The 27,924-nt window shown below is 38.2% G+C and overlaps 1 protein-coding gene across 1 annotated transcript in view; it reads left to right on the plus strand.

Annotated features, from left to right (window-relative positions):
* The window catches only part of eml6 (EMAP like 6), a 50,352-nt gene extending 30,695 nt beyond the window's left edge, over positions 1-19,657 (plus strand). Inside the window, exons 18-41 of the mRNA XM_053634730.1 lie at positions 199-401; positions 505-616; positions 1,829-1,956; positions 2,574-2,715; positions 2,820-2,972; positions 3,072-3,203; positions 3,299-3,387; positions 3,471-3,638; positions 3,734-3,935; positions 4,019-4,145; positions 4,250-4,328; positions 6,160-6,289; positions 8,099-8,197; positions 8,968-9,141; positions 11,049-11,257; positions 12,030-12,187; positions 12,464-12,578; positions 13,944-14,132; positions 14,208-14,380; positions 15,140-15,302; positions 16,461-16,564; positions 16,912-17,065; positions 18,737-18,837; positions 19,613-19,657. Of these exons, the coding sequence (XP_053490705.1) occupies positions 199-401; positions 505-616; positions 1,829-1,956; positions 2,574-2,715; positions 2,820-2,972; positions 3,072-3,203; positions 3,299-3,387; positions 3,471-3,638; positions 3,734-3,935; positions 4,019-4,145; positions 4,250-4,328; positions 6,160-6,289; positions 8,099-8,197; positions 8,968-9,141; positions 11,049-11,257; positions 12,030-12,187; positions 12,464-12,578; positions 13,944-14,132; positions 14,208-14,380; positions 15,140-15,302; positions 16,461-16,564; positions 16,912-17,065; positions 18,737-18,837; positions 19,613-19,637 (3,329 nt within the window). The 3' untranslated portion in view covers positions 19,638-19,657. The remainder of the gene's footprint in view (positions 1-198; positions 402-504; positions 617-1,828; positions 1,957-2,573; positions 2,716-2,819; positions 2,973-3,071; positions 3,204-3,298; positions 3,388-3,470; positions 3,639-3,733; positions 3,936-4,018; positions 4,146-4,249; positions 4,329-6,159; positions 6,290-8,098; positions 8,198-8,967; positions 9,142-11,048; positions 11,258-12,029; positions 12,188-12,463; positions 12,579-13,943; positions 14,133-14,207; positions 14,381-15,139; positions 15,303-16,460; positions 16,565-16,911; positions 17,066-18,736; positions 18,838-19,612) is intronic.
* Positions 19,658-27,924: the final 8,267 nt, after the last annotated feature.

Here is a 27,924-nt window from a genome sequence, read left to right on the forward strand (position 1 = left end):
AAAAACACAGCAAGGTTGAAAGCACCCCTTTGCATAGTGCTACATTTAAAATAGAATCCTTTTATATATGAAATTGATTTGATATTATCGAGAACGCTGATCATAACACCTTGTTGTACTTTACTGTAGCATTAACATGGACGGACTCGTATAAATGACACAGACTTAAACATGACAACTTCCTTTATCTACCTGCAGGTGGTGGACTGACATTTAGGAGAGGTATATTTGGCAACCTGGGCAAGCAGGAGACCATGATGTCGGCGTGCTACGGGCGCTCCGAGGACCTGGTGTTTTCAGGGGCCACCACGGGCGACGTTTACATCTGGAAAGACACGACACTGATCAAAACTCTGAAAGCTCATGACGGCCCTGTGTTCGCCATGTGCTCGCTGGACAAGGTACAGATCCATGTTTACTGATATTACACACATTGTAAGCTTCCAGAAAGGACTAAATGTTCTAGTGAAATGAAATTTGAAGTGATTATGACTCTCTCTGAAGGGGTTTGTAACAGGAGGGAAGGACGGGATCGTGGAGCTTTGGGATGATATGTTCGAGAGGTGTTTGAAGACCTACGCCATCAAGAGGGCCGCGCTCTCGCCGTCATCTAAAGGTCCTGTTCATATCTATACAATGGAGTTAAGCTCCATAGTGTGTCCGGTTGCGCAATCGATGTCCCTTGGATAGCAATCACATTTTAAAATACTGAATATGTCTTATTTGTATCTCTGTTAGCAGTATGTAAGTTTTATATGTTCAGATGCAAATCTTTGTATACCCTTAGGACACAAATGTACTGGTTCTCTAACAACTCAGTCTTGATGAACCACTATGTATAATTGGTCCACGTTCTGCCAAAAACTGAAATGTGATGGAACCATTCAGTTGAGTTGGTTGCATTTAAGCCAAGTTTCCAAACTTTAAACGTATCCGCTTACAGTTTTGATTTGATTTGTGGCACATAATACATTACCAGTATTTCCATAAATGACCCTTATGGGTTTCAATTTAATTATATCGGTCTGCCATCTAGTGAGGGACCCAAATTTAAAGCGTTATGGAAATTGAAATTCTGGGTACTATGGACCAAAAAGTGGAACCAGAAAAAAAAAAAAAAAACACGGAACTTTTACATCATTATTAATTAGCTTTTTTTTGTATCTTTGAATAAATTGTAAACTTTATTTATTTATTAAATATTTATTTGTATGCTTTTAAGCTTATAAAGCAATAGCTGATTCTTAATTGACTAAAAGGTCATTGAATAGCCCTTTCCTTTTCAATACAGCAGCGAGACACTGCTTCCCAAAACTGAGTTGACAAAAAATTAAGCAAATAAGATCAAATATAAAACGATTATACTTAGTCTGGATGATGTACAGTACAGTGTGGTCTGTCAAACCTGAAGTGGAAAAGTCTGTAGGTGTTTGTAGTGTCCTCTTTGGTCACTGCGGATGCCCTAAAAAAAAGGAAAATGTCAAATTAAAATTAAAAGTAGACCAATTACCGTTACCATTCGTTCCTGACTTGATGCTTTTTTTTTTTTTTTTTTTTAAAAACCTTGTCACCAGTGACCTTTGAAAAAGCATAAAGAAAAGAGCACTTTTCTTTTTTTAGATACTTCAATATTTTAAAGCAAGATTACAAAACACATGGTAAATTGTGGTGCATTGCATTCTGTGATCTGGGCCACATTTAGTACAATTCAAAATGTTATCCTCATAAGGGTGTCTGGAGACTGACTGGAAAACAACCATGCATAATGCAGTAATGATGTGTGTGTGTGTGTGTGTGTGTGTGTGCGTGTGCGTGCGTGTGCGTGCAGGCCTGCTGCTAGAGGATAACCCCTCAATCCGAGCCATCACTCTGGGTCACGGTCACATCCTGGTGGGCACCAAGAACGGAGAGATCCTGGAGATCGACAAGAGCGGCCCTATGACTCTACTGGTTCAGGTAGGAGGGTGTGCATCGGAGTAAATTTTTAATGGTCAATGAGACTATTATTATTTTTAGGCTATTTATTTTTACTGTATTTTCAATGGCAAAAATCTGTTATTAGGGTGAGTTTGAAAATTTTAAACAACGTCATAACTCGCACAAGAGTCAAACAAGAAGAGAGTGAGGTAATTTATTATTTATTTAAAAAGAAAACAACAGCAACAACAGGTAAATAGACCAGGATGGAAACCAGACAAAGCTGAAGAACATAAACCAGACCTGGAAAACACGATGGCTTGTTACTCTGCAGACTGCAGTCTGGAGGGCGTGTCTGAGTTGTTGACACCCCCACATTTCCATATTTGGACTCAATGACTAAATTATTATTGTCTTTGTTTCATTTTCTTGTTTTAATATTTGCTCTGTCTATGGCAGCAAATCATTACAGACTCACTGATGTGTAAATGGTAGTTAAAAAGTCATTAAAATTGCAATTAAATACCAACAAAGTCGGTACAGTGTATACAATGTGAGTTTATATCAGCATGAGATATTAATAAAGACTTAAATAAATCATTGAAATTGTTTAAAATGAATTGTTTTGAAAAGTGTGTGTGCTCCCCTGTGCGTAGGGCCATATGGAGGGTGAGGTATGGGGTCTCGCTGCTCACCCCTTGCTGCCTATATGTGCCACTGTGAGTGAAGACAAAACACTGCGCATCTGGGAGCTTTCTGCTAACCATCGAATGGTGGCAGTCCGCAAACTCAAAAAAGGTGCACTTCTTTGTCTAATTTTTACCCCTTTAATAGTCTACATTTGGTGTATTTCAGTGCGTTTAAGCTTTCACACAGCGTAACGAGTCACTGTGTGTGCTCAGGTGGTAGATGCTGTGCCTTCTCCCCCGATGGGAAAGCCTTAGCAGTGGGTCTGAATGACGGCAGCTTCCTGGTAGTGAATGCGGACACTCTGGAGGACATGGTGACTTTTCACCACAGGAAGGAGATCATTTCTGACCTCAAGTTCTCTCAAGGTAACATCCGCAGATGTTGTTGTTGTAGCCCAATTAGTGCGATGTCATTTCCAAATATGAAGACAATCCATGCAATGGAAATAAATATCTTTTCATCAGATGCTGGAAAGTACCTAGCTGTGGCCTCCCATGATTCATTTGTGGACATCTACAATGTACTGACCAGTAAACGAGTTGGTATCTGTAAAGGAGCGACCAGCTACATCACCCACATCGACTGGGACACTCGTGGTAAAGCAACATTTGGACCAATCTCATCTGAGAATTCAGCAGCACTGTGGTATACAACAAATGAATGAATCAGTTATTTTTATAACCGACTGCAGGTAAATTGCTGCAAGTAAACACTGGTGCCAAAGAGCAGTTATTTTTTGAAGCTCCTCGTGGACGGAGACAGAACATCTCCACTGCTGAGGTAGAGAAAAATGACACACTGTATATACGCCCAAATATCTGGATTGGAAAGTCAATGGACAACCTGCGTGTGTGTTTGTACAGTTTGAGAAGGTGGAATGGGCCACGTGGACATCTGTTCTAGGCGCCACGTGTGATGGAATCTGGCCTACACTTAGCTTTGTCAACGCTTCTTCACTAACCAAAGACAGGAAGTTGCTGGCGACGGGAGACGACTTCGGCTTCATCAAACTGTTCAGCTTTCCCTGTAAGGTAAAGTACAAACGTCCGGAGGTGGTATCCAAAAACGTGCTGACAAATGCACGACTGCACATTGGATAGTAAACTGCCGTTTCCTTTTTCCTCAGGGTCAGTTTGCCAAGTTTAAAAAGTACGTAGGGCACAGTGCCAACGTGACGAATGTCCGGTGGTCAAACGATGACACTACGCTGTTGTCAGTGGGCGGGGCTGACACGGCGCTGATGATCTGGGCAAGAGAGGGGATTGGACCACGTGAGAGCAAAGCTGTCGACAGCGAGGAATCCGATGACGACGCAGAGGAAGACGGAGGTATGTTTGCATGCGTGTGGGCTGAATAACAGCCGGCAATTATTTTATATAGATATTAAACTGGATTTTGCATGTATGAGCAGGATATGACAGCGACGTGGCCCGAGAAAAGAACATGGACTACACCACGAAAATCTACGCCATCAGCATCAGAGAGATGACGGGTGTTAAGCCACACCAACAGCAAAAGGAGATTCTAGTGGATGAGAGGTGATGTTTAGAGATAAATCACAGCTCATTTATTCAATCACCTCCATTAGTGCCTTCATTTAAGCTGAACGAGCTGACGAGCTCTCTCAATCTCCGTGCCGTAGGCCGCCAGTAAGCAGAGCAGCGCCGCTACCAGAGAAACTACAAAAGAATAACATCACCAAGAAGAAGAAAGTAGTGGAGGTGTGTGAATTTTTTATTACCTTATTTGGAGAAATGTATTTATTGTATTAGGAGATAATCCTAAAGACCACAAAAAAACTACCCTGCTGAAAAAAAAAACAAACTATAGAAACCATCACAAAATTCCTAATGGTTTCTGCTACAAATACCATTACAAACCATCAGCTATCCATTAAAAGCATTACTATTACCGGTCCTTAATGGTATCCACTAGACATAACATGCCACCAATAGAAGGCAACATTACAGTTTCCATTAAACAATTCCCATTATACCGTTACAAATTCTATGAGGGTTTCGATTGGCTTGTTTTCAGCAAGGTGGTCCCTTCTGACCTTTTCCTATCCAATAAAGCTTTTGGAATCCATACCTGTAAAAATGCTAGTGTCAGCTAGCTTTGTAACGTGAGCTAATCTGACAGGATTTCCGAGGGGACTTTAAAGTCTTATTCATGAAAGTGCATAACATTTTATGCTAACGCAATCTCAAAGGAGCAAACCTCACAGGATATCTGAAAGGAATTTATTCATAAATCATATTCATAAATTTCAGATAACCTGACAACTTCTGAGATGTTGAAGTCATATTTTAAACGTTCATAAGCTTTTCTGCTGACATGAGCCAGCTAGTTACAATAACACAAGCTAACGTAAAAATTTAACTTCTGAGAGACTTATATCTTAGCGCTAACCTTAATGTTAATAAGTTAGCCTGACATAATTTCTGAATTTATTTTAAAGGCATATTCATACATACAGTGCCCTCCACTAATATTGGCACCCTTGGTAAATACGAGCAAAGAAGGCTGTGAAAAATTGCCTTTATTGTTTTACCTTTTGATCTTTGGTTTAAAAAATTCACAAAAATTCTCTGCTCTCATGGATCTCAAACAATTGCAAACACAACACAGGTCCAAAAAATATCTTTGTTCATTCATATGAGGAAAATATATTTGAAGTATATTCCCATTGATATGTTAATTTTTTAGTACACCTGGGTGACTAGGAACACGAAATCAAACCCCCGTTTGACAGGGGTATAAATATGGGGTAACACATAGATAGGCCAAATGCTCTTAGTCATTCATAACAATAGGTAAGAGCAAGGATTATAGCTGTGATGTGCGGCAAAAGGTTGTTGAGCTTCACATAATGGGAAGTGGCTATAAGAAAATAGCACAAGCATTGAAAATAATCATCTCCACTATCAGGACACTAATTAAGAAGTTCCAGTCAACTGGAAATGTTATGAATCAACCTGGAACAGGACGTGTGTCTATATCGTCTCAACGCACTGTGAAGAGGATGGTTCGAGTGGCCAAAAAATCTCCAAGGATCACAGCTGGAGAATTGTAGATGTTAGGTTGTATTTTGATTAACACTGGTTATCCTGACACAATTCGTGAGAGGATCTGTTCATATTCATAAAATTAGTCAACATTAAAAGATTATAATCTTATATCTTATAAATGCTTATAATATTTACTGCTAACATTAGTCAGCTAGCTAACATGGACTGACCTGAGAAGATTTCCAAGGTAATTCCCCCCCGGCAAGTCCTCCAGTGTGGTTTGTTGTCGAAAAATAAAGTTGTGTTATCGTTACATGTTTACTATCGGTTAAATTAGGTTTATAGCTCAAGTGCAGAACTAAATAACCAACCACTGGGCATCAAACATGTCTTGCATGATCGAGTACAGTTTGCGTAAGGTAAAAATTGTGTAACGTCCTGTAATATTTTGACTGCATTGGCCACATACTGTATGTAGTATTCTACTCTTCTGTCTCAGTATGTGTTGTTTTGCTCTGTGTATTTGTGTGTGAACATCTAGGAGCTGGCGCTCGACCATGTTTTTGGATACCGAGGCTTTGACTGTCGTAACAATCTGCACTACCTCAACGACGGAGCTGACATCGTCTTTCACACAGCTGCTGCAGCTGTGATCCAGAACCTTTCTGCTGGTACTGAACCACTCTTTTCCGTACAGAAAAAACTGTTTGTGCAATACTTTCACATTGTTATGTGTCGTAACAGCTCTAAAACACCTCACATTGGATTATTTTCGTCTTAAAATGTATGTTTATCGTGTATCGATAATGTGCACGATATCAGTTTGGATGGGAAGATACCGTCCTCGCCTGCTTTCATGAACCCTGGAGCATGCTGACCCCTGGTGGATTTCCAGGAAAGTGCAGGATTGATTTACGGCCATTTCTGGTCATCCTCCAAATTCATACATTATTGATGATGACAAAGCGATGACCTGGTTTTTGTTTCACAAAAAGGTGGGAACTACTTAAGTACTTTATTACTAATCACTTATTAAAGCAACATCTAGGGCATTTGTATTTTACCTGAGTAAAGTTGAAAAAATAATAGTTGTTCAATTACTCTTACACAAATGCATTTCAATGGAAGATAAAAACCTACATTTTTTTTATTATTATTATTTCCTTAACAAATCTAAGCTTACAACCAAAATACTTAGACTTTTCATAGCTATTTCAGTTTCTGTGTAGATGCATTTATTTACTATAATTAAAACACTGACTCAGATTTATTCTAGATTGCTCAAAGTCTGTCTACTAATCTCAGTGACCACAATCTGGTTGGATTTTTATTATTATTTTTAAATCATTAGAAATCATTAGAAAACTTCTACTTTTAGTTAAAAACATTTACATCTGAAGGCGTTTTAACCTTAACTCGTTCGCTAAGTAAGACTTTCTATCCTTTTTCCAACCCTGATTGTGACCTTAATGCTATTCTGCAACGTTTAATTAATGACAAACTAATTTTTTTATATTTAATATTTGGATTGTTGTTGCTGTCTGCTATCGACAAACCTGTTCTTAGGCAGTATTGCAAAGGATTATGGGTCAAAGAGGGCGCTTGTTAGCACTCTTTAGTAGACTTCATATTAAACCATAATGAACTTTGCTTTACTTTTACACTATCCGTTGTTACCCAGATGAGGATGGGTTCCCTTCTGAGTCTGGCTCCTCTCAAGGTTTCTTCCTCTTAACATCTTAGGGAGTTTTTCCTCACCACCATCACCACCGGCTTGCTCATTAGGGATAAATCAACACACTTAAAATCTGTATCCCGTGTTTATATGTTTCTGTAAAGCTGCTTTGAGACAATGTCCGTTGTAAAAAGCGCTGTACAAATAAAATTCAGTTGAATTGAAATTCTTTGGAACACTGCACCGTTGGTTGCCAGATTCATCCACAAATAGCTGCAGGTGAACAGCGGTTAAATACTCATTTAATTCATTCTTTTTACCAGAAGCCAAAAAAATGAAGTTTTGGCGGTGCCCGTGTTCGGCATTGAATTTATTTGTGATGTCACACTCCACAGCTGTGGTTAATGGCTCATATAAAATTAAACACTCAGGAAATTGAACATTAATTCCATTTGTTTTTATTATGTAGTCTACTCGGTTTAAATGTAATAAGTTTATTGTGGCCGGTGTATACGGTGTTTTACTACCAAAAAAGCTTTAGTTTGTGCTGTACGTTTTATTTCTGTACCAGTGTATCTCTGTGCCCAGCAGGGGGCTCACACCCCTCCCCACCTTTCCCATCACCCTGCTCACCAGCAGCTAAGCACAAGAGTCTCTACACACAGAAACCCAACAGTGTCCTGACTAATCTTATAACAAACATAACAGGAAATTAGAGTGAGGAATGACTCTCAGTAAAATTGCATTATTAGCATTATAAATCTTGCTAATAACCCATGTTCCATTCTCCCTGCTTCTCCAACAGGCACGCAGAGTTTTTACCTCGAGCACACAGATGATATCCTGTGCCTCACTGTCAATCAACACCCCAAATATCAAAACGTCATTGCCACGGGCCAGATCGGTACGTTTTGTCTTAACGAGATTCATAAACAAAACTCACTCATGCATGAGTATGGCTGCTGTTTGAGTCATTGTCATTCGCTTTCGTTGAAGCGTGCACAAGTATGCTTTTATACTTTTGCTAATTTGTTTAATCACTTGACCTGCCTCATCCCTGAAGCACCTTCTCATTGCTTTTCTTTTTCTTTGGCCGCATTCTCATTCGCTCACCTACACCTCACCACTCAGGCGAGATCACTGATCTGGCAGGTAAGGCACTGGAACTGGCAAGTGCAGCTCCCATAATGCACCACAGCTGTCCGTCATAATAATAAAAAAAAGCTCCCTTGTGTACCGTTGTGCTTCTTGTGTATGTCCATCCTGTCTCTGCTGTATCAGTTTTCTAATCTTAAGCTTCAGGAATCTCTGGCCGGTATTTCTAAACTGTAACAAAGGGAAGGTCATGTGTCTTCCAGCTGTTCATAACAGGCTGGGATTATATCGTCTCGTCTTTTAGCCTGCTGCAATGAGTCGTTCTGTGTTCCACGTTTGTGCTGTAACTCAGTTTTTACCTACCATAACTGTCCTGTATCCATTCTTGAGTAATTTGTATGTTGTTTTTACAGCTCATTCAACTCATGATTGAGGTACCTCCAAAGAAGCGTTATGAAATTCACAGGGACTTTAATTAGTAAATAATTAAGGAATCAAATACTAGGGGTTGTGCCGATATAGGAAAATAATGTTTTCCTGTATGTGCCTGTGTGTGTATGTGTGTGTGTGTGTGTGTAGGCCTAGCCCCCTCCATCCACGTGTGGGATGCGATGAGTAAACAGACCCTATCAGTGCTCCGCTGCTCTCATGCTAAAGGAGTCGGCTATGTCAACTTCAGTGCCACGGGCAAGCTGCTGTTGTCTCTAGGAGTGGATCCAGAGCACACCATCACTGTGTGGCGTTGGCAGGAAGGTGTGTGTGTGTGTGTGTGTGCGTTTGGGTTATGTTATGTGATATTGCAATAACAGCAACACAATAAAGTACATTTTGGTAACCCTTTACAATAATAGTACATGAATAATCATGCACTAATACCTGAATTAATACGTACTTAAATATGAACTAATGATGAGTTACGGCACGTACTAATCACAAACTAACGAGGCGCTAACCTTTCCTACGACGGGAGAATTCATGCCTGAATAACGACCACCTGAAGTACATGTCAGTACATGTTTGTTACTTATTGTATTAATTAACACGTAGGGGTAAACTAAATCAAACGTGCTCTAGAAGAAAGAATACGGATTAAATGTGCATCATTTCACGTTTCAAGTTTCTATAATTAGCCGTATAAAGCTGCGTACACAAACCTCATTGGATGGCGCCGGATTACGTTCATAATTTACACCGATCCTCTTTATCGAAGGTAGAAAGACCCGTTAATAATAAACACCAATAATTTCATCTCAATGCCATCCAATGCAGCGGCATTTGGCAAATTATATAAACAAGCATGAAAAATTATTCTGACAAGAGGACATAAAAATCACTGGCCGTCATTTTTATTAAGAAGTATATTTTTCCTCTTTACTCAAATGAGAAACTGGAATTTTACCTGAAAGTATACTTGAATACATTTTTCTTTTTTTTTCCCCTCCATTTTCAGTTGTTGTTTTTTTTTTAACAAATGGATTTCACGTTTCACTTTTCTTCGTGTTGTTGTTTATTTTTTTTTATTTGCGATGACACAACCCAATGTTCAGACTTTCACATAACAGTTTATCAAAAAAAAATGATGTTATGGAATTAAAGTGTCTATTTTACATGGTTTATGGATGCACTGTCATTTAAAATTAATCTGAAATGAATCAGAATATTAATTTAAAAAAAAAAACCCCATGCCAAAGTTAGGCTTTAAGACATACAGTATGAACCAGAGGGTGAAAAAATATGGCCGTTCCTCTTTAGAACGCAAGAGAAAACTTGGAAACAGGTCAGTGATCGGTAACAGGGAGGCGCCAAAATTTTGGCCACGTTCTGTTGAACTCCTGTTGGTTTTCAGTCCGAAATGAAAAGGCAAAATATTTCAACTTAAAAAATATAAATAAATAAATAAATAAATAAATAGTTTGAAAAATTAAATAATAAAAACAACTAAGGGGCGAATTTAACAGTTTACAAATCATTTTAATGGTAACGAAAATAAGAAAGTGATTAAAAAGGTTTTGTTTAAAAGAGAAATGTAATGGAAACTATGCTATTAATGTCATATTAGTAGATAAGTATTACATAGTGTAATCATTCTAGAATGTTCATTTAGCATATTTTATTTATTTATTGGCAGCTCAGTTTTGTCCTGTTTTTTCCTAAAATTTCTCTCAGGTTTTTTTTTTTTTTTTTTTTTTTTTTTTTTTTTAAATAAAATTTTATTCAGATAAATAAAGAAAATACATAAGATTAGCTTTGTGTCCTGAATTTTGGTTTCGGTTTCAGGAAGCATTTTCATTTCACTGCATGACTAATCAGTAATCAACTGATTTGCAGACAACATTGAATATTTTAACATTAATCATCATGTCATTTAAAATGAACATTTAATATTATATTATAGGGCTTAAGTTTCTCGATGATTGATATATAATTCAATATGGAGAGAATGAATTATCATTTTTTCCTTGACGTATAAAAAGAGTATTTGTAATTGTCGAGTTCTTTTCACGTTGTGGAAGTAAAAAGATGGAAGATAAGACCATCAGGACTAAACCCTCAGTATCTCTGTATAGCATTTCAGTTAGGTTTAGCAAACAGCTTCCTGTTTTCTTCTGACTTGCATGTGTTTGCTGATGAATTCGCTGTGTTTTCTGCTGATCCTGCAGGTACTAAAGTGAGCAGTAAGGCCGGACACTCGGACCGCATCTTCGTGGTGGAGTTCAGGCCAGATTCGGACACGCAATTTGTGTCTGTCGGGATCAAACACATCAAGTTCTGGACGCTGGTGGGAGGCTCGCTGCTGTATAAGAAGGGTGTGATTGGAGTAGTGGAGGAGGGCAGGATGCAGACGATGCTGTCCGTGGCTTTCGGTGCTGTGAGTGACACACAACACTGATGACACACACGTTACAGAAGAATAATCGCTGTGAAGGAGACATTACCTACAATACCATTAAATGAAGAGCGAGTTTGACCAATAAATTAAGAAATAAAGAACAATATGGTGGTCTGTTATAGGAAAATAGGAAATCAACGACGGTCTGTTGTGATGAAGCCGAGTTACTTTTACCAGTCCGAAGTGGATCACGTCCCAATAACAGCACATCCTGAAGTGTTTTATTCGTCTTATGCTGTCTTATTGCTGTCATTGGCAGCAATATAAAAAAAATCGTTAATTAAAAAAAATGTCAGGTCATACATTTTATCCATTTTTAGTTACATTTAATGTTAAATTTAGTTAGATTTTTCCCCCATTCTATTCCGTCGCTTTCTCTTTTCCAAAAAACACAACATCCTCTGACCTGAAGACTTTCCCAGGACGAAAAACATAAAGTAAACTAAAGTCTGCGTAAAACTAAAAGGAGACTACTTCCAAAAAATGTTTAATAGCCATCTCCTTAGAGAAAACTTCACCATATCAATGACACACACACATTGTGTAGGCATTATGCCGTATTAGTAGCTATGAGCCGTCAGTAAACGTTAGTACATTAACCAATCAAATTTCAGACAACAAACATGTCTCAGCTGATTCAGTACATTTGTGTGATGCAGTGAATCAGTTTTTGCATGCGGAAAGATTTATTGATATGACACAAACAGTGGATGTGTGTGTGTGTGTGTGTGTGTGTGTGTGTGTGATGTAGAATAACCTGACCTTTACTGGCGCCATCAACGGCGACGTGTATGTCTGGAGGGATCACTTCCTGGTGCGTGTAGTGGCCAAAGCTCACACTGGACCCGTCTTCACCATGTACACAACCCTCAGAGATGGACTTATAGTCACCGGGGGCAAGGAGAGACCGTGAGTACAACCGTGTGTGTGTGTGTGTGTGTGTGTGTGTGTGTGTTTTATATCAGGACCGATATATGATTTCACTGAGATTGAATCATTTTGGAAAACTATCATTTGTCGTACAGTAACACTTGCTGTTTGTTTATTCGTGTTTACTTTATTTCAATTTTATTTTATAGTAATAGTCTGGCTTAATAGAGCATTTGGTGCTAAGTAAATCAAGATCGATGTGTACTGGGAATTGTGTGTGTTTGATGGGTGAGGGGTAATGTGTGTGTTCTGCAGGACTAAAGAGGGCGGAGCGGTGAAGCTGTGGGATCAGGAGATGAAGAGATGTCGGGCATTTCAACTGGAAACGGGTCTCCCTGTCGAAAGCGTCAGATCCGTTTGCAGAGGAAAGGTTAGAGAGAGGGGGAAAAAAGAGTGAGAGAGAGAGAGAGAGACACGCTTGGGGAACAACCGGAAGGCAAAGACCTTCTTTGTTCGAACACATTTCATTAATGCTCTTAAAACCCTAAGGCACTGATTTTTTGTCTTTCATATGGTCAAATTAGCATTTTTAGGACAAATGTGCTTTTTGGGGCATTTCTATCCATGATAAGATAAGATAAGATAAGATAAACTAAGAATAACAGTAGTAAAAAAAATAATAATAATGGTAATATGTAAACTATGAACACCTCAACATATGTACAGATGAATAAGAATATGAATATTTACAGAAGAGTAACACCTCATTTATATACAGATAACAGAAGGTGCCATTAAACTTAAATTAATTTAGGTCATGCAGCCTGAAAAAGATGTGTGTGAAAATGAATGCAAATGAAGAGCAAGTATTAAATTTGCAGAAGTCCGTTTCCGCCATTTGAAGACAAACTTATGCATTTACGACTCAAGTTTAAACAACGAGAAGGTTTATCATAATTATTATTGAGTATTACGGGGCTTTCGTATTAGACATTTGAGATATGTTTGCATCTTCAAGTCCAACTACGCAAATGTGATGGATACTAAAATGACAAATGTATCTAGATACCTCATTATCATTATTTTGGGTCAAAGTTTTGACAGACATTCTTGTTGTTATGGCTTTTTGCACTTTCACACCTATTAGGCATAGCAAAATTCATGTTTTTTTTGGTTCATTCGCATAATTAAACGAACCAAACAAAACATTTCCTGATGAGCATGTGGGAAGGGGCGGAGCTGAAAATGTATTAGAATAATATGTTTTATTCGTGGTCAGGTGGTTCTCATGTAAGTGCTTTTATTTTTAGAGTAAACTAGTATAATAAAATGTATCTTATTAGATGCTAATTATTATTACGTCATCTAATTACGTCATCTAACCTGCTCAGTTCTGTCCCCAGTGGTGTTCTCGCAACATCGATGTCCTCATGAATCTTTCTGTAACATGTCCTTTTTTTTGTGCATTTATTGATACATTTTTATATCTTTAACTAAAATGTCTAAAGTTAAATTCATCAGGAGATATTTTAGATCTGAACCTGCCACAGCTATCGAGAAAGTTTAACACACAGCTTATATAGGCTGATTTACATTTAGTTTTTCCCACGTTTACGTTAATTATTATTACCCAACAGTGCTGTTTATTTCGGATCTTTTTAAACCAGGGTGCCAGTATTTTTCTTTTTCTTTTTTCTTTTAACCAAACAGTCAAATAAATCATTTAGAGCTGTACTAAAAGCGAGGCTTGTATCATCCTGAAGTTGAAGAATTAGATCTTGATTTTTGTTTAAAGGGGAAAATCTTGGTAGGAACAAAGGATGGAGAGATCATAGAGGTGGGAGAGAAGAACGCCGCGTCCAACACACTGATAAACGGACACACACAGGGGCGCATCTGGGGTCTGGCCACACACCCCTGCAAAGATCTCTTCATCTCAGCCAGCGATGACGGAACCATCCGCATCTGGGATTTAGCAGACAAGGTAATGCAGCTCAGGGAACATATGGGATTTTTCTATTAAGCACAATTCTTCTGACAACACCTATTTTTTTTCCAGAAACTTCTGAACAAGGTGAGCCTGGGTCACCCGGCCAAGTGCACAGCGTTCAGTCCTAACGGGGAGATGGTGTCCATCGGCATGGAGAACGGCGAGTTCATCGTCCTGCTCGTCAACGCGCTCACTGTGTGGGGCAAGAAAAGAGACCGCAGTGTGGCCATACAGGATATACGGTTAGAACACACACACTCACACAAAACCACAATATGTACATCTCCAAAAGGAGGTATTTATTCAATGTTTATGTAAGGAGTCTCTAGTGTTAGTGCTTTGTACGTTTTCCACCTAGGATTTTTCACTTCCTGGTTTCTCAGTAACATGTTGTTTGTTTTTGTTTTTTTTGGTCTTGTTAACTTCAGAGAAAAAAGAGAGGCTGGTGAGGGGAACAAAAGTATTGAAACAGCAAGGCCAATTATTATTATTATTTTTTTTTTTTCCTCCTATACACTGATGACATTTAGGTTTGAGATCTAAAGATAAATGAGAAGATAGATCAGAATTTCAGCTTTCATTTCCTGATATTTACATCTAGATGGGTTAAAAAAAAAAAACTTAGAACATGTCACCTTCGGATTAACCCCACCATTTTTCCAGTGATCAAAAATATTAGAACATGTGACTAAACAAGTGTTTCTTGTAGCCCAAGTGTGCCCTGTTAGAATGACTGTTTAAATGATTAATAACTTTAAATGTCTACGCTCGGTTTGAGCCCTGGGTTTTGCCTGTGACGTCTGCATTTGCTGTTAAAAAGGATAAACCAACATGAAGACCGGAGAGGTGTCTATGGGAGAAAAGCAATCTATTTTTTTTGAAGCTGAGAAAAGAAAAAAGGGAAAATCTAACAGAGAAAGAAACAAAATAATCAGTGTCAGTCATTTTCTAGTTTTTTTTCATTTTTTGGTCCAATTTATGTCCTGTGTGTGTGTTTGCAGATTCAGTCCTGATAACCGGCTCTTGGCTGTGGGCTCTGTGGAGAGCGCTGTAGATTTCTACGACCTGACGCTCGGCCCCGCCCTCAACCGCATCGGCTACTGCAAAGACATCCCCGGCTTCGTCATCCAGCTCGACTTCTCCGCCGACAGCAAGTTCATAGCGGTCCGTGACAGTGTAACTTACGTAACTTAATAATAATTCCTAATTGCTCTTTTTTTCCCCCAGGTCAACCTTCTTTACACAAATTCGTATTTTTGTGAGCACACAGCACTTGAGTAGTGAGAAAAGGTCAAATAACTTTAGGGTTAGCTCGTGATCCTATATAATCCTGTGGGAGATTAGGACATGAAGGATGAAGGTTTTTAATCTGAATCAGTGGTTTAACTCAAATGAGAAAAAAAAAAAACAACCCAACAGATCCTGCAGTTCTTAATTCTACATGTTTCAGAGAAAGTTTAAATAAATAAAATAAAATAAACACAGTGGGATTCAACTGCAAAATGTCACATTTAATTTTAATGGAACTTCCATCTTTATTGGGTGAACCATTTCTCCTTGTTATAGGATTTACGCTCATTTCAATTTGTAAATAGAGTTTAGTGATAGAGTTTTTTTTCCCACATTTTCCATTCAAAAATGATGGTGATGCATAATTCTGCACTCAACAGTAGCATAACAGTAGGGTAGGGGTCATGATCATGGTGCAAGCTGAAATTTTGAGGCGTGTGGTAACGTGAGCTGTTTAGATACTTGACATTTTATTCTGCTATTGCTGTCAGCCAAACAACAACGATAGATGTTATGCTTGGGATCCACACTCCTCATTCCATTGCTGTGGAGGTGCATGTTAACCTTCAACTTTTCAAGAGGCACCAACTTATTAATGTACGTCTCAAATGTGGCGTTAGACAGTGTTCTGTTTAATAGCATTTCTTCGTGGTTTAAAGCACTCTTTATTTGTCCTGTACCGCATGTATAAATTTGTTGGCAGCAGCTGAACTAATAAACGTGGGCTTCCCAAGTGGCACATAAGAAGATATCCTTGTTAGATTGCTAGTTTGAACGCCAAGGATGCAATACCCTGAGCTTTCCGTGGCCCTTATCATTAGCCGTGATCTCTGAGTGGGAGGAATGGCATTACCGTCTCTTCCCTGTCATTTACATCAACACTGGACTATCATGGGGGTCTGTGAGGTCATGTATGCGGAAGAGGGTAGATAGCACTTTCCTCCAAGTGTGTTACGCTGCCCTGTCGTGCAGCATGATGTTTGATTGATTAATTGATCGATTGATTTGAACTGCACTATTGTTCCTTTCCAGGTTTCTACAGGAAGTTATAAGCGTCAGGTGCATGAGGTCCCGAGTGGGAAGATAGTGACCGAGCAGGCCATTGCTGACAGAATCACCTGGGCCACCTGGACCAGGTAATACACTCCTCCGAACACACTGTGTGTGGTGTGTGTATCATATTCATTCTGGCTGGGGAAATATACAACACTCAAGACACCTTCATTTTGTGTTATCTTGTTGTAGATGGGTGAATTGTAAAATAGAGGTAACTTTTCCTTTTTTTTTCTATTTAAAAACCATAGGGGGTACAAACATTCTCACTTGCTAGTGTAAGCCGAGGATTAGCGATTTACGTTTTGATCTCTGTCTTTCTTGCAACTCAACGCCAGTGTAAAAGAACGCCTTTTTAAGGCCGTGTTTCCTTAGATTTAGATGTATCCGAATGAACTGCTGTTTGATCTTCACCGTGTTTGTCCCTCAGTGTTCTCGGTGATGAGGTGTTGGGTGTTTGGCCACGAAACGCTGACAAGGCCGATGTGAACTGTGCCAGTGTGTCTCATGCTGGACTCAACGTGGTCACCGGAGACGACTTCGGCCTCGTCAAGCTCTTTGACTTCCCCTGCTCCGAGAAATTTGTAAGTACAATTATGGATACAAACCTTTTGTCCTGTTCAGATCAAAGTGGCCAGTTAAATATTTTTTACTTAAATATATATATATATATCTTATTTAAAAATAATAATTTTACATTTTCCACAATTTGTTAATTCTTGGTGTGTACAGCTATATTAAAATGTGGCTTGGCTCACTGGGACTTTCGCTACTGTAGCACTGAACAGAACATATCATTGTTTACTTTTATTTAATGTTAGACACGAGATGCGGAAATAAAAAGGTAATAATTTAGTAAGAATAAATACAGCATAAATAAGTTACAGCGAGCGTGTAAATAACATTTATTTAAATGAAATAAAAAATATGAATCACAATTAAAAGAACATAACAATCAGCGACATTAAAACACTCTGGTCGGAATAAAGTGAACTGAATAAAAACAGGAATCAAATCACATGTAATACTCATGTTTAAATACAGTAATTAAATTAAAATGATGAACTATGACCAGACTACACACACACACACACACACACACACACACACATGCACTGATGTAAAGGCTATTTCTCACGCTATGGGTCATCGACCGATAGTTTAAAAACATCCGATGATCAGGGCCGATAATCTCCTGTCAATCAAAAGAGGGCGGGAAAACACATCGATTTCGTGCTGTGTGTAAAGATGATGTCTCTTGTGTGGAAGGAGGACAAAACTGCAGTTTGTAATCTCTGTAAGCTCTGCACCGATAAAAATTTACACCGGAAGTGAGCCGCAGTGAAGCGCAAGTCTAAATTGTAATTTTTTTGCCGAGCTGCTCACGCTGAATTAAAGCGCCAGTACACTGTTGAAAGAGTTAAATGAAGACGAGTTGACAAAAAAGTATATATAGCACAGAAAAATATATTTGTAGAGTAGCATATTTCATATCCAGTTAATGTTAATATATAAAAAAGTGTATATTATATATTACCAGTGTGACGTTCAGTGATGAAGTAGAAATGCTTGTGTTTGTGGTGAGTGAATGTGAGACTAACAGGAGGGTTTTTTTTATAATTCAGTCAATGTTAATATGAATTAATAACATTCAATAAATTAATAATCTTACTTTAATCTTCAGAATTGAGTTCATGTGTTCATGTTCATTAGAGTAATGTGTGTTCTGTTGATGAGACCAGTTACTGTGAAACAACTTGTTGAAATGGAGAAAGTTTTTATTTTACATTTCCTTCAGAATTGTGGAATTAATTATTATTAATTTAAAAGTAGGCATAAAAGGCAGAACTATCGGTATCGGTTATCGGTATTGGCTGAGAAATGTAGTATTGGTGCATCTCTGAGATATATATATATATATATATATATATATATATATATATATATATATATATATATATATATGTGTGTGTGTGTGTGTGTGTGTGTGTATATATATATATATATATACAAACACACATATACAGATATATACACATATACATATATATATATGTGTGTGTGTGTGTCTTCTGTACATGATTACGCTTACAAAGTTATTCAGCTTATCTAATTATTTGAGCCAGTGATTTAATCCTGTAATGTAACCATGTGAATAAGTACATTACACTAAAAAGGTTACACGACGTTAATTAACACTGTGTACCTCAGGACCGACAAACTATTGTTGATTCTTTTCTGTCTTTGATTCCCAGGCCAAACACAAACGCTACTTTGGCCACTCGGCTCACGTGACCAACATTCGCTTCTCCTACGACGACAAATACGTGATAAGCGTCGGAGGCAACGACTGCAGGTGAGCTGAAGCTAACCGAGTCTGAGTCTGATCCACAAATTGTCACTACAGCGACTCGAGTACTAGTACTAGAACTAGAAATGAATTCTATCATAAATGAGATAATAGCATATGATTAAGCGGAGTAAAATATGAGGAAAGGAGCTGATCTAGACGGATTGGGTAAGCGATTTATTCTCTAAGTTTGATGTGTATACAATGACAAGGGGTTTGTAATTGTAAAGGAAATTGTAATATTCCCAAACTTGCTTTACAACAAAAACATATGTGAATAGACAACAGAAAACGCCCCCAAATCTGCTACATTAGCCTCATAAAATATATATATATATATATATATATATATATATGTATATATATATATATATATATATTGGTATATCTTATACCATAATGCTGTTGAATTCCTGATTCTGATTAGTCAGAAGGTTTAATACAGAAGGTTGATTAATTTTCTATCACAGCAGCTCTGACAGTAGTCAAACCACAGGTTTATGTTAATGTGCGCATTATTCTATAGTAATGTGTTAATGTGCTCATATTTCTATAGTAACAGTTCATTCAAAGGGACTCCACATAATCTAAGGCTAATGATGAATGGATTTTTAAAACTTATGTAACAAAGGAAAACAGTATAATTGTAGATATAGTGAAGTTTTCTGTAAGGAGGCGTTTATTTAACATTTATGGAAGGAGTCTCCAGTGTCAGAGGACTTTTTATGCTTTTTGGTTTCTCTGTACCTGTTTTTCCCCTCTCTCTCTCTCTCTCTCTCAGTGTGTTTGTATGGCGATGCCTGTGATGAGATCTGACCAACAGCAGAGGGGAAACTTTTCCAGAGCATCTCCTCCTCTGTACCTCTACTAAATAATGCTGCACACCTTCTAATGCTGCATCTGATCGATGAAGATTATGAACTCGGACTGGAACTTCAGCTGATCTCACTGTCGTTCTGAACCAGAAATAATGTTTTGTCACCATTCTGTGTAAAGAAAAAAAAAATATATATATATATATATCTAAAAAAAGTGCAATGTTTACGTGCTCATGTACTTTCATAAACATGGAGTTAGAAAAAAAAACAGAATAATCATGCCAATATTTAAAATAGATAAATGTATTATTTTTTTGTTTTTGACATCGAGTGCCTTAAACACACTGTTGCTGAGTTTCACCCACTTACATGATTTAATGATGCATATCTGGTGCTATATGGGACATGTTCGATTTTAGGGCTTTGAATGGTCTGTAAAACTTCATCACATTATGCAAACTGTTCATTTTTTTTAATTTACTTTATATTTTGTACATTATTGTATCTACTTACACTCTCTAGCTCTTCCTCTTATGTAATATTTATCCAAAAAATAAAGAAAAGAAAAGAAAAGAAAAGAAAAGAAAAAAAACCCCTCTGGGACTCAGGAGCCTGTTATGGCATAAGCACTGTAACAGAATATTTGTAGATGTTTTCGACGTGTGCTATTTTTGTTAAAAGATCAGATTTATTTTTACGTGTGGACGTATTAACGTATGAAGTATGCAACTCGATTGGTCATTTAAAAACAAACAAACAAAAAAAAAGCAAAAAACTCCAAACATAGTAGGAAATTGGTGTAGCGACGTTGTGTGTGTTGCGATGCGCAGTTCGTAGCCAATGGTGTGATGGCAAATGTGTCTCTTGTGTACAGATATCCAAAATAATATCTGTAATGTGTCTATGTTTTTGTATTGTATGTCAAGATAGAGCTATATGTACCTGAAAGCTATAAAATGCATGATTTTGACATTGTGTCATGTTCTAACGTTATAGATGAGTGAATGGTATTAATGGAAACAAAAAAATATATATATTTATTATACAATTAAATGAAAAAGATTTACGAAAACAATATAACGTGTCGTTTTATTGCTTTAGAGGCCAGTCAAAAAGGCAGATATGTGCAGCTCCATGTGCTACCTGTAGATGGAGGTGTATATAAAAAGCTTTATTTGATCACCGGGATTTTGTCTTGGGCCTGTTTTATTTCTGTTTTTAACACATCCTTGATGACTTCCCCTGGAAGTCTCCCTTTTATAAGCTTTACTTACTAGGAGCCTTTATTACATCCTGTCATATGTAGTTTACTGAGTGTAACTAAAAATTAATACTTGGACTTTTCACATTTGCGTTTGACTGTGAATGGGTTAATTTTTTTATTATTATTTTTTTTTTTTTACACGTGAAGGTGCATCAAAAAATTTATATAAATCAGTCATTTGTGAAAAGTTCATGACGATAAGTGAATCATGGGGAGGGGAATCATGTGGAAATGAATCATGGGGAGAAAATTCACATTTGAAAATATTAATCATGTAAAAATCACAAGAGAGAAAAAAAAGAAAGAATAAAGTGTGGAAGTAATCACGCGAAAATAAATGAATCCAATGGGGGTGGGGGGGTGAATCATGTGGAAGAATGAAATAAAGAAAGAAATTGTGTAAAACTCCCACGTGAGAAACATCTCAATTACTTTCTGTAAATCAGTGGAGTGGTTTTTCCACTTCATGCAGGTGAAACAGGGTAACAATATGAATTCAAGCTGTTAAATATAATCACTTGGTATGTGGCTCAAATCCAAAGCAGTGTGTAAAGGTTCACAGAAGCAGCAGGTGCATATGTACAGAAGCAACTACTGAACCTTGCGTGACACTTCGCTGCTGCATGAGCTCACCCAATGTTCTAGTGGCATGTGATACACTGCACAAAGAGTGGGGATTACACCACACCACACTACACCACACTCAACATTCCTTTACACACCCGTGTGTGTGGAATTACCAGCATTCCACATTCTCTAGTACTGTTAAGGGGAGGGTGGCCCACACCCTGAATGGTTTACAGAGCAAATCTTTCATCAAGATATGATATTTTAATGGATGAACTTCTTTCATTGATATGCTGGCCTATTTTCAGTTTGGTGAAAATTGTTCTATACTACCCACAATACTGTTCGACTACCTGTTGATAGTGGTGCAGTGGGATATATCCTTGGCTTCATCTTTACCGAAAGAGAATGAGGCAGTGGCACTTAAGCACTGGCCTCATTTGTACACTCTGCTCAAACATATCTTCATCTTTTATGCAAATACAACACTATCATCATTCTGCGACTTTGAGATGGTAATGGAAGGTCACCCCATGATGGCTTTGAACCATGGTCTCCAGAAATCAGAAACAGGGACTCTACCCAGCAAGCCACCAACAGAGACAGGAAAGGACTCAACTGTAGAGCAAGCCCAAGGATTCATTAAAAGTTCATGCCCACTAAAAGTCTGGGCCAAGATTTATTCTAAAAGGGTGACTCAAGACTGAGCACTGAGTAAATGGAGATCTCTCCTTAAATAAACCCAAACTGACACTCAAATGGTTTCAAAGGTTGACCTTGAGCAGAACTACAGTGTTGCCCTGAGAGGCTGGCAACCCTGTCACAAAGTCCATGGATAGGTGGGCCCATGCAGGGGAAGAGGGAACAGGGAGTGGTTATAGCAAGCCTTGTTGTGTCCTAGGATCTTTAATCTGGACTCTAACATGGCAGGCTGCAACAAGTGTGCATGTACTGATCAATGCCTGGCCAACAGAATCAGCAGCAAAAAAAATTCCAGGCTTCTGGAACATTGCAAGACCCTGGGAGCTTGGGAGTATGAGTTTGGCTTCTGACTTAGGAATAGGAGGATCCTACTGTCTGGAGAGGGCATCAGGCTTTAAGTTCTTGGATCCAGGCCGGTAGAAAAGAATAAAATCGAACCTGTTAAAATAAAAAAAAAGGGCCCATCTGGCCTGACAAGGATTGAGATGTTGGGAGTTTTGGATATATGCCATTCTCTGGGCTGATACTCCAAGACAATGGCCCAGGTACGTTCTCAGCCAGTGAGCAGAAAAATAATATAAGCCAACTTGGCACAATCTGATGGGAAACAAGACAGCTGCCTTGTACTGCAAAAGGGAGCCAGGGCTCCCATCATATCCCTCAGGAACAGATAAATAAGAAAATGCTTGATTTGTGTTCTTGAGGGCAGCAGGCTGTGGCAGCTCTGCAGCCATGGCTGCAACAGGCTGAGTAGGTTCTGCTTCCCTCTGTAAGCAACTGCAGTTGTAACAGGATCTGCTGCAGGACCCACTCATGGCTGCCTATAATGCCCATAGTAGTTAGGGCACTTTAACTGCTCAAGCTCTGCTGGGTCTATGTTTTGGCTTAATCTTGCTATAATGAGAAGGTCACCACATGCTGGGTTTGATCCCTGGTCCTTAGGGATAAGAGGTAAGAACTTAACCCAGTGGGCCTCTCCAGAGACAGTGATGGAAACAAGCCCAGAGCAATTCCCAGGATGTACCCAGAAGACCATTACCAGAGCTTACCGGCTGAGAATTACAACCAGCATATCGCAAGGATACGTCAAGTCTGCGCATTGAGTAGGTGGAGATCTCTCATTAAATCGACCCAGGTACAGGTGGTGCTGATTGCCAAAGATTATAATTCTGATTCTGACTTCTCAACTATTTAAATTTCTCAATAATGTTCTGATGAACTTTGCTGGAAAATGGTGTGTGATTGAAGAAACTCTTGCTCTTTTGTTTTTTAGGAGCTAACCTTAATACTAAACCTAACCGCTATCCCTTATGTTTCCTTTTTGTCTCCCGTTAAACGGCATCAGTGCAGCACATGTCTGCTAACGTCTCATGGAAAGTACAGCACCAACCAATAAATTAGCAACAGAATCACATCACAACATATTTCAATATAAACATATTTAATGTGTTTCAGGGTGGAATTTTCCTTTCATGGAGCAACATTATGCTTATATTTGGGCAATTTTTCTACACAAAAACAACGCAGCCTTATTTATGAAAATAAAAATGTAAATAAACTCCCATCCATTACTTAACCCTGTGCTTAGAGTTCAAGGCCCATCTGGCCAATCAAAGTGAAAATGCTGAGAGAGGTGTAACTGGAACATGGTTTCCAAGGACCGGGGTGATCAAGTGCTTCTCGCCCACCTGCCTCTACCTGCTTTAGATGCATGAAAGATTTCTGGGATATTTATTCAGCAAACAGAAATTTCTTCTCTGATATTTGTCAATGTACAAGCTGAACAGCTGTGTCTGAAATTATTGGAACAAGAAAAAAGAAAAAGAGAGAAACTTGAATTGTGTGAGTGTGAAGGAGTGAGCATGTCAATGTTTTTTCTCAGAAGTATTTATCAAAACTGTGCTGGTAAATGTTTGACATTTGTCTTATAGCTTAATTCCTAATAAATGCTATTAATGGATTCGGAGGAATGAGCATTATCTGAGATAGGGGTTGCCGCTGCAATTATCCGGTCAGCCACTCATGTGGCAGAAGCACAACGTATAAAAACATGCAAATACAAGTCAAGAGCTTCAGGTAATGTTCAAAACAAACATCAGAATGTGGGGGGAAATGTGATCGGAGTGACTTTGAACATGTCATGGTGGTTGGTGCCAGACACACTGGTTTGAGTTTACACAGAATGGTGCAAACAACAACAACAACAACAACAACAAAACATCCTGTGGGTGGAAACAGCCTCTTGACGGCAGGTCAGACGAGAATATCAAGACTGGTTCTTGCAGACAGGAAGGTTATTGTAACCTTACAAATATATAAACTCTTTACAACTATGGTGAGCGGAAAAGCAGCTCACGACTTGCAAAACCTTGAGGAGGATGGGCTACAACAATAGAAGACCACATCAGGTTCCATTCCTGTCAGCTACAGTGGGCACGGGTTCACCAAAATTGGATAGTTGAAGATTGGATAAACAGTGCCTGGTCTTTTTTTTTTTTAATCATTAACTGCCAGGTTTCACTGAGCTTGTTGCCCTGTCATTGCTTTGGTACATTGAGCCATGATGTTTTCTTTACGTTAATTGTTTTAGATCGTCCCCTGTTTTAGGTATAATTTCCACCACTGCAACAAAATTAGAAGATCACCATCACGCTAGCTCTGCTTTTCTTTGAGAAAAGTGCTTCTACAGTTTGCAAATATGACAAATCATCTCTTCTTTTTTTTTTTCCATCTAGCAAGTTTTGAGTTTAATCTTGTTAGCCAGTTTTTGCTTGCTTTAATAAAATAAATAAATAAATAAATAAATAAACCCAGTCATTCTTCTCTTCTTTGCTTATTCTTTCTTGTTCCTCATGCTCCTCACACACTCCCCTCTCATGTCCAGCTCTCATCATGGCTTAGTGGTCCTTTGATTAAAACCTCTGCCCGGAGTGATGGGACATATGGTCTCAGATCTGTGCAGTGAGATTACTGCAGGCTCCAGTGTCGTGAAATTGCTACCACATAATGAATTCTCCTCACGTCTTCGCAGCAAGCTCGCCTTCTACAGAGCTGAGAAAAGCCCAAAACACAGCCAGACAGTTCCGCAAATAAATATGTGGCTGTAGAGCACCTGTTCAAACTGTAATCAGCAACTACTAGCGTTCAAGCTAACTCCGTTTTCTGGCTCCATCTCACCGTGAAGCTGCTGTGGGGTTTTATTATCTAGTGCTGATATGGCTTTCTTTTGCCATTCATGAATCATGGATCTGGCACAGGTGTGTTTGGTGAAATCAGATTATAATGCAAGCTAATAGTCAGATGAGCTAGTGATTTACCATAACCTTACATTATTTATCATATTAATTCATCATATTATGGAAAAAACAAGAATTTGTGGATGAATTATGCACAATATGACAGAACCATGGACTAACAGTAGACAAAAAAAAGCAAGTTTTAATTTTAGATTCCTGTAGAATCATATATCATACAAAACACGTAGGTTCTTTCAGCATATTAGATGTGAGTGCAGTTACTGTACATGTCAGAAACACTGATCGGGAACGTTTTATCCTTTTATCCACCCTTTGTGATTTGCATGAAAAAGTGGCTTCGAAAAAGATCTGCTTCAAAAAACTGAAATTCTGAAGCTGAAATTCACTGTACAGAGAGACAGAGAGAGAGAGAGAGAGAGAGAGAGAGAGAGAGAGAGCGAGAGAGAGAGAGAGAAAGAGAGAGAGAGAGAGGAGGGGGGGGTGGAGGAGAGGAGGATTTTTCTGCCCTGTCTCCCTGTTACCTGAACCCAGTGATCTAATTAGTCTGATGGTCTGCGGGGGTAAGGGGGGGTCGAGGCTGTGGGTCGTCACGCAGCATATCTGCTAAGATCACGTTTAAATTATTCATCCGACACAAGTACATTTTAAACTTTTATTCAGTCATTTCCTCTTGTGGTTATTTATTAGTAACCCACTTTTCCTGCTGCCTAGCAGCAGTGGATACATCCCAACCTTAAAAAAAAAAAGAAGAAGAAGAAGAAGAAAATTCCACACTCCTCTTAAATCCAAACACACTGGGTGTGCTGTTATAGGAAAACATCAACTATAGGGTCACAGTGCTGACACTGGAGACTCCTTCCATAAATGTTAACTACTTAAATGTGTCCTTCCAATACAATTCACCATCTAAAACAATGATAGTTTTATAATAATATATAGTTATAGAATTATAATTGATTAATTATCAGTCTTCGATGTGGAGGGATTTGCCACTGCTGCACCAGCTCTGAAACTAGTGTCGGCTACAAAGCAGATCAGCGGTTTATATTAATGCATTCATTCTAATGGCTTATCGTTTCTATAGTAACAGCTCATCCCCAGGGACTTACATGCCAGATGCTCCACATAAACAGATTTAAAAAAAAAAACATGATATGTTCTGTGAAGAGATGTTTGTTTACCATTTATTGTCAGCGCTTTGTAATAGTCAGAGGTAAAACTGTAGCTTCATTTTTTTTTTTTTAGAAAGATTTTTCAAGACAGCTTTTTATGGGCATTTTTTTTTTTTTTTTGTCTTTTTAACTTCAAAAGAGAGAAAAAATAGACTGGTGAGGGAACGGCTGTTTAGAGCTGCTATAATATAAGGGTTAACAGCAACTAACTGACAACATTCATTAATAATTGTAACAATAAACGGATAAAAAGTATGATGTGTTCATTATTCATTAATAAATGTAAAAAAAAATGTCATCGTTGGCAAATTGCTGTGATATAAGAGCAAAGTGCCATCTCGTACTTAATGGATTTTGAACAATACATTTGATTCATGGTAAAATGGTGTCTATGTGGCTAACCACAACCATCAGATACACAGGTTGGGTCAACCATCTTTAACATGCTCGGAAAACAGAACTGAGCAACTCATGAGCCAAAGACAGAAGCTGATTTTCAGTCAAGTGACACACTTCACTTATAATCCCAATTTTCCGAAAGAGGACGGATTTTGACTTGGTTCCTCTTAATCTTACTTTTTCATGTCGTCTCAATTAGTTTTTCTTAACAACTGTCACCTCTGGCGTGTTTCTGTAAAGCTCCTTTTGTGACAAGGCTTATTAGGTTCAAATTTTTTCATGCATTATATGAATACATTTGAATAAGGTTTAATTGATGCTTCCATATTAAAAAATACTATGTATTTGATTGTGGCATACAGCCAAGACCTGATGGGAAAAAATATATAGGAAGTGTGCGATACTGTCCGAACGAGCTGTTCCACTTCAGCGTGTTAGCATTCCTAAACTATAGCCCTGTTTCTCTAATGTGCTGCTCCACTGATGCCTTCTCAGGCATGTCTCTTTATGTACTACAGGAAGTAGGTGGAATGGAACTGTGAAGGCCCTGAGGGAAAATATGTGCTTGTATACATGGCAGATTATACACGTCTGATAATATAATACAGTGGCAAGAAAAAGTATGTGAACCTTTTGGAATGTCATGGTTTTCTGCATAAATTTGTCATAAAATGTAATCTGATCTTCATCTAAGTCAAGGGTATTGACAAATATAATGTGTCTAAAATAATAACACAAAAAAAATTCTGATCTTTCATGTCTTTATTGAGAACAACCAAAAAAACCTCATAGTGCTTCTGGAAAAAGTATGTGAACCCATGAGTTAATGACCTCAAAAAAGCTTTTTTTTTTTCTTTCTTTCTTTTTTTTGCACACCTGGAGTCTCGTTAAGAAAATGAAGAGGTGGAGGTGTG

Source organism: Ictalurus furcatus, chromosome 10 (assembly GCF_023375685.1).
Source record: "Ictalurus furcatus strain D&B chromosome 10, Billie_1.0, whole genome shotgun sequence".
Classification (NCBI taxonomy): Eukaryota; Metazoa; Chordata; class Actinopteri; order Siluriformes; family Ictaluridae; genus Ictalurus; species Ictalurus furcatus.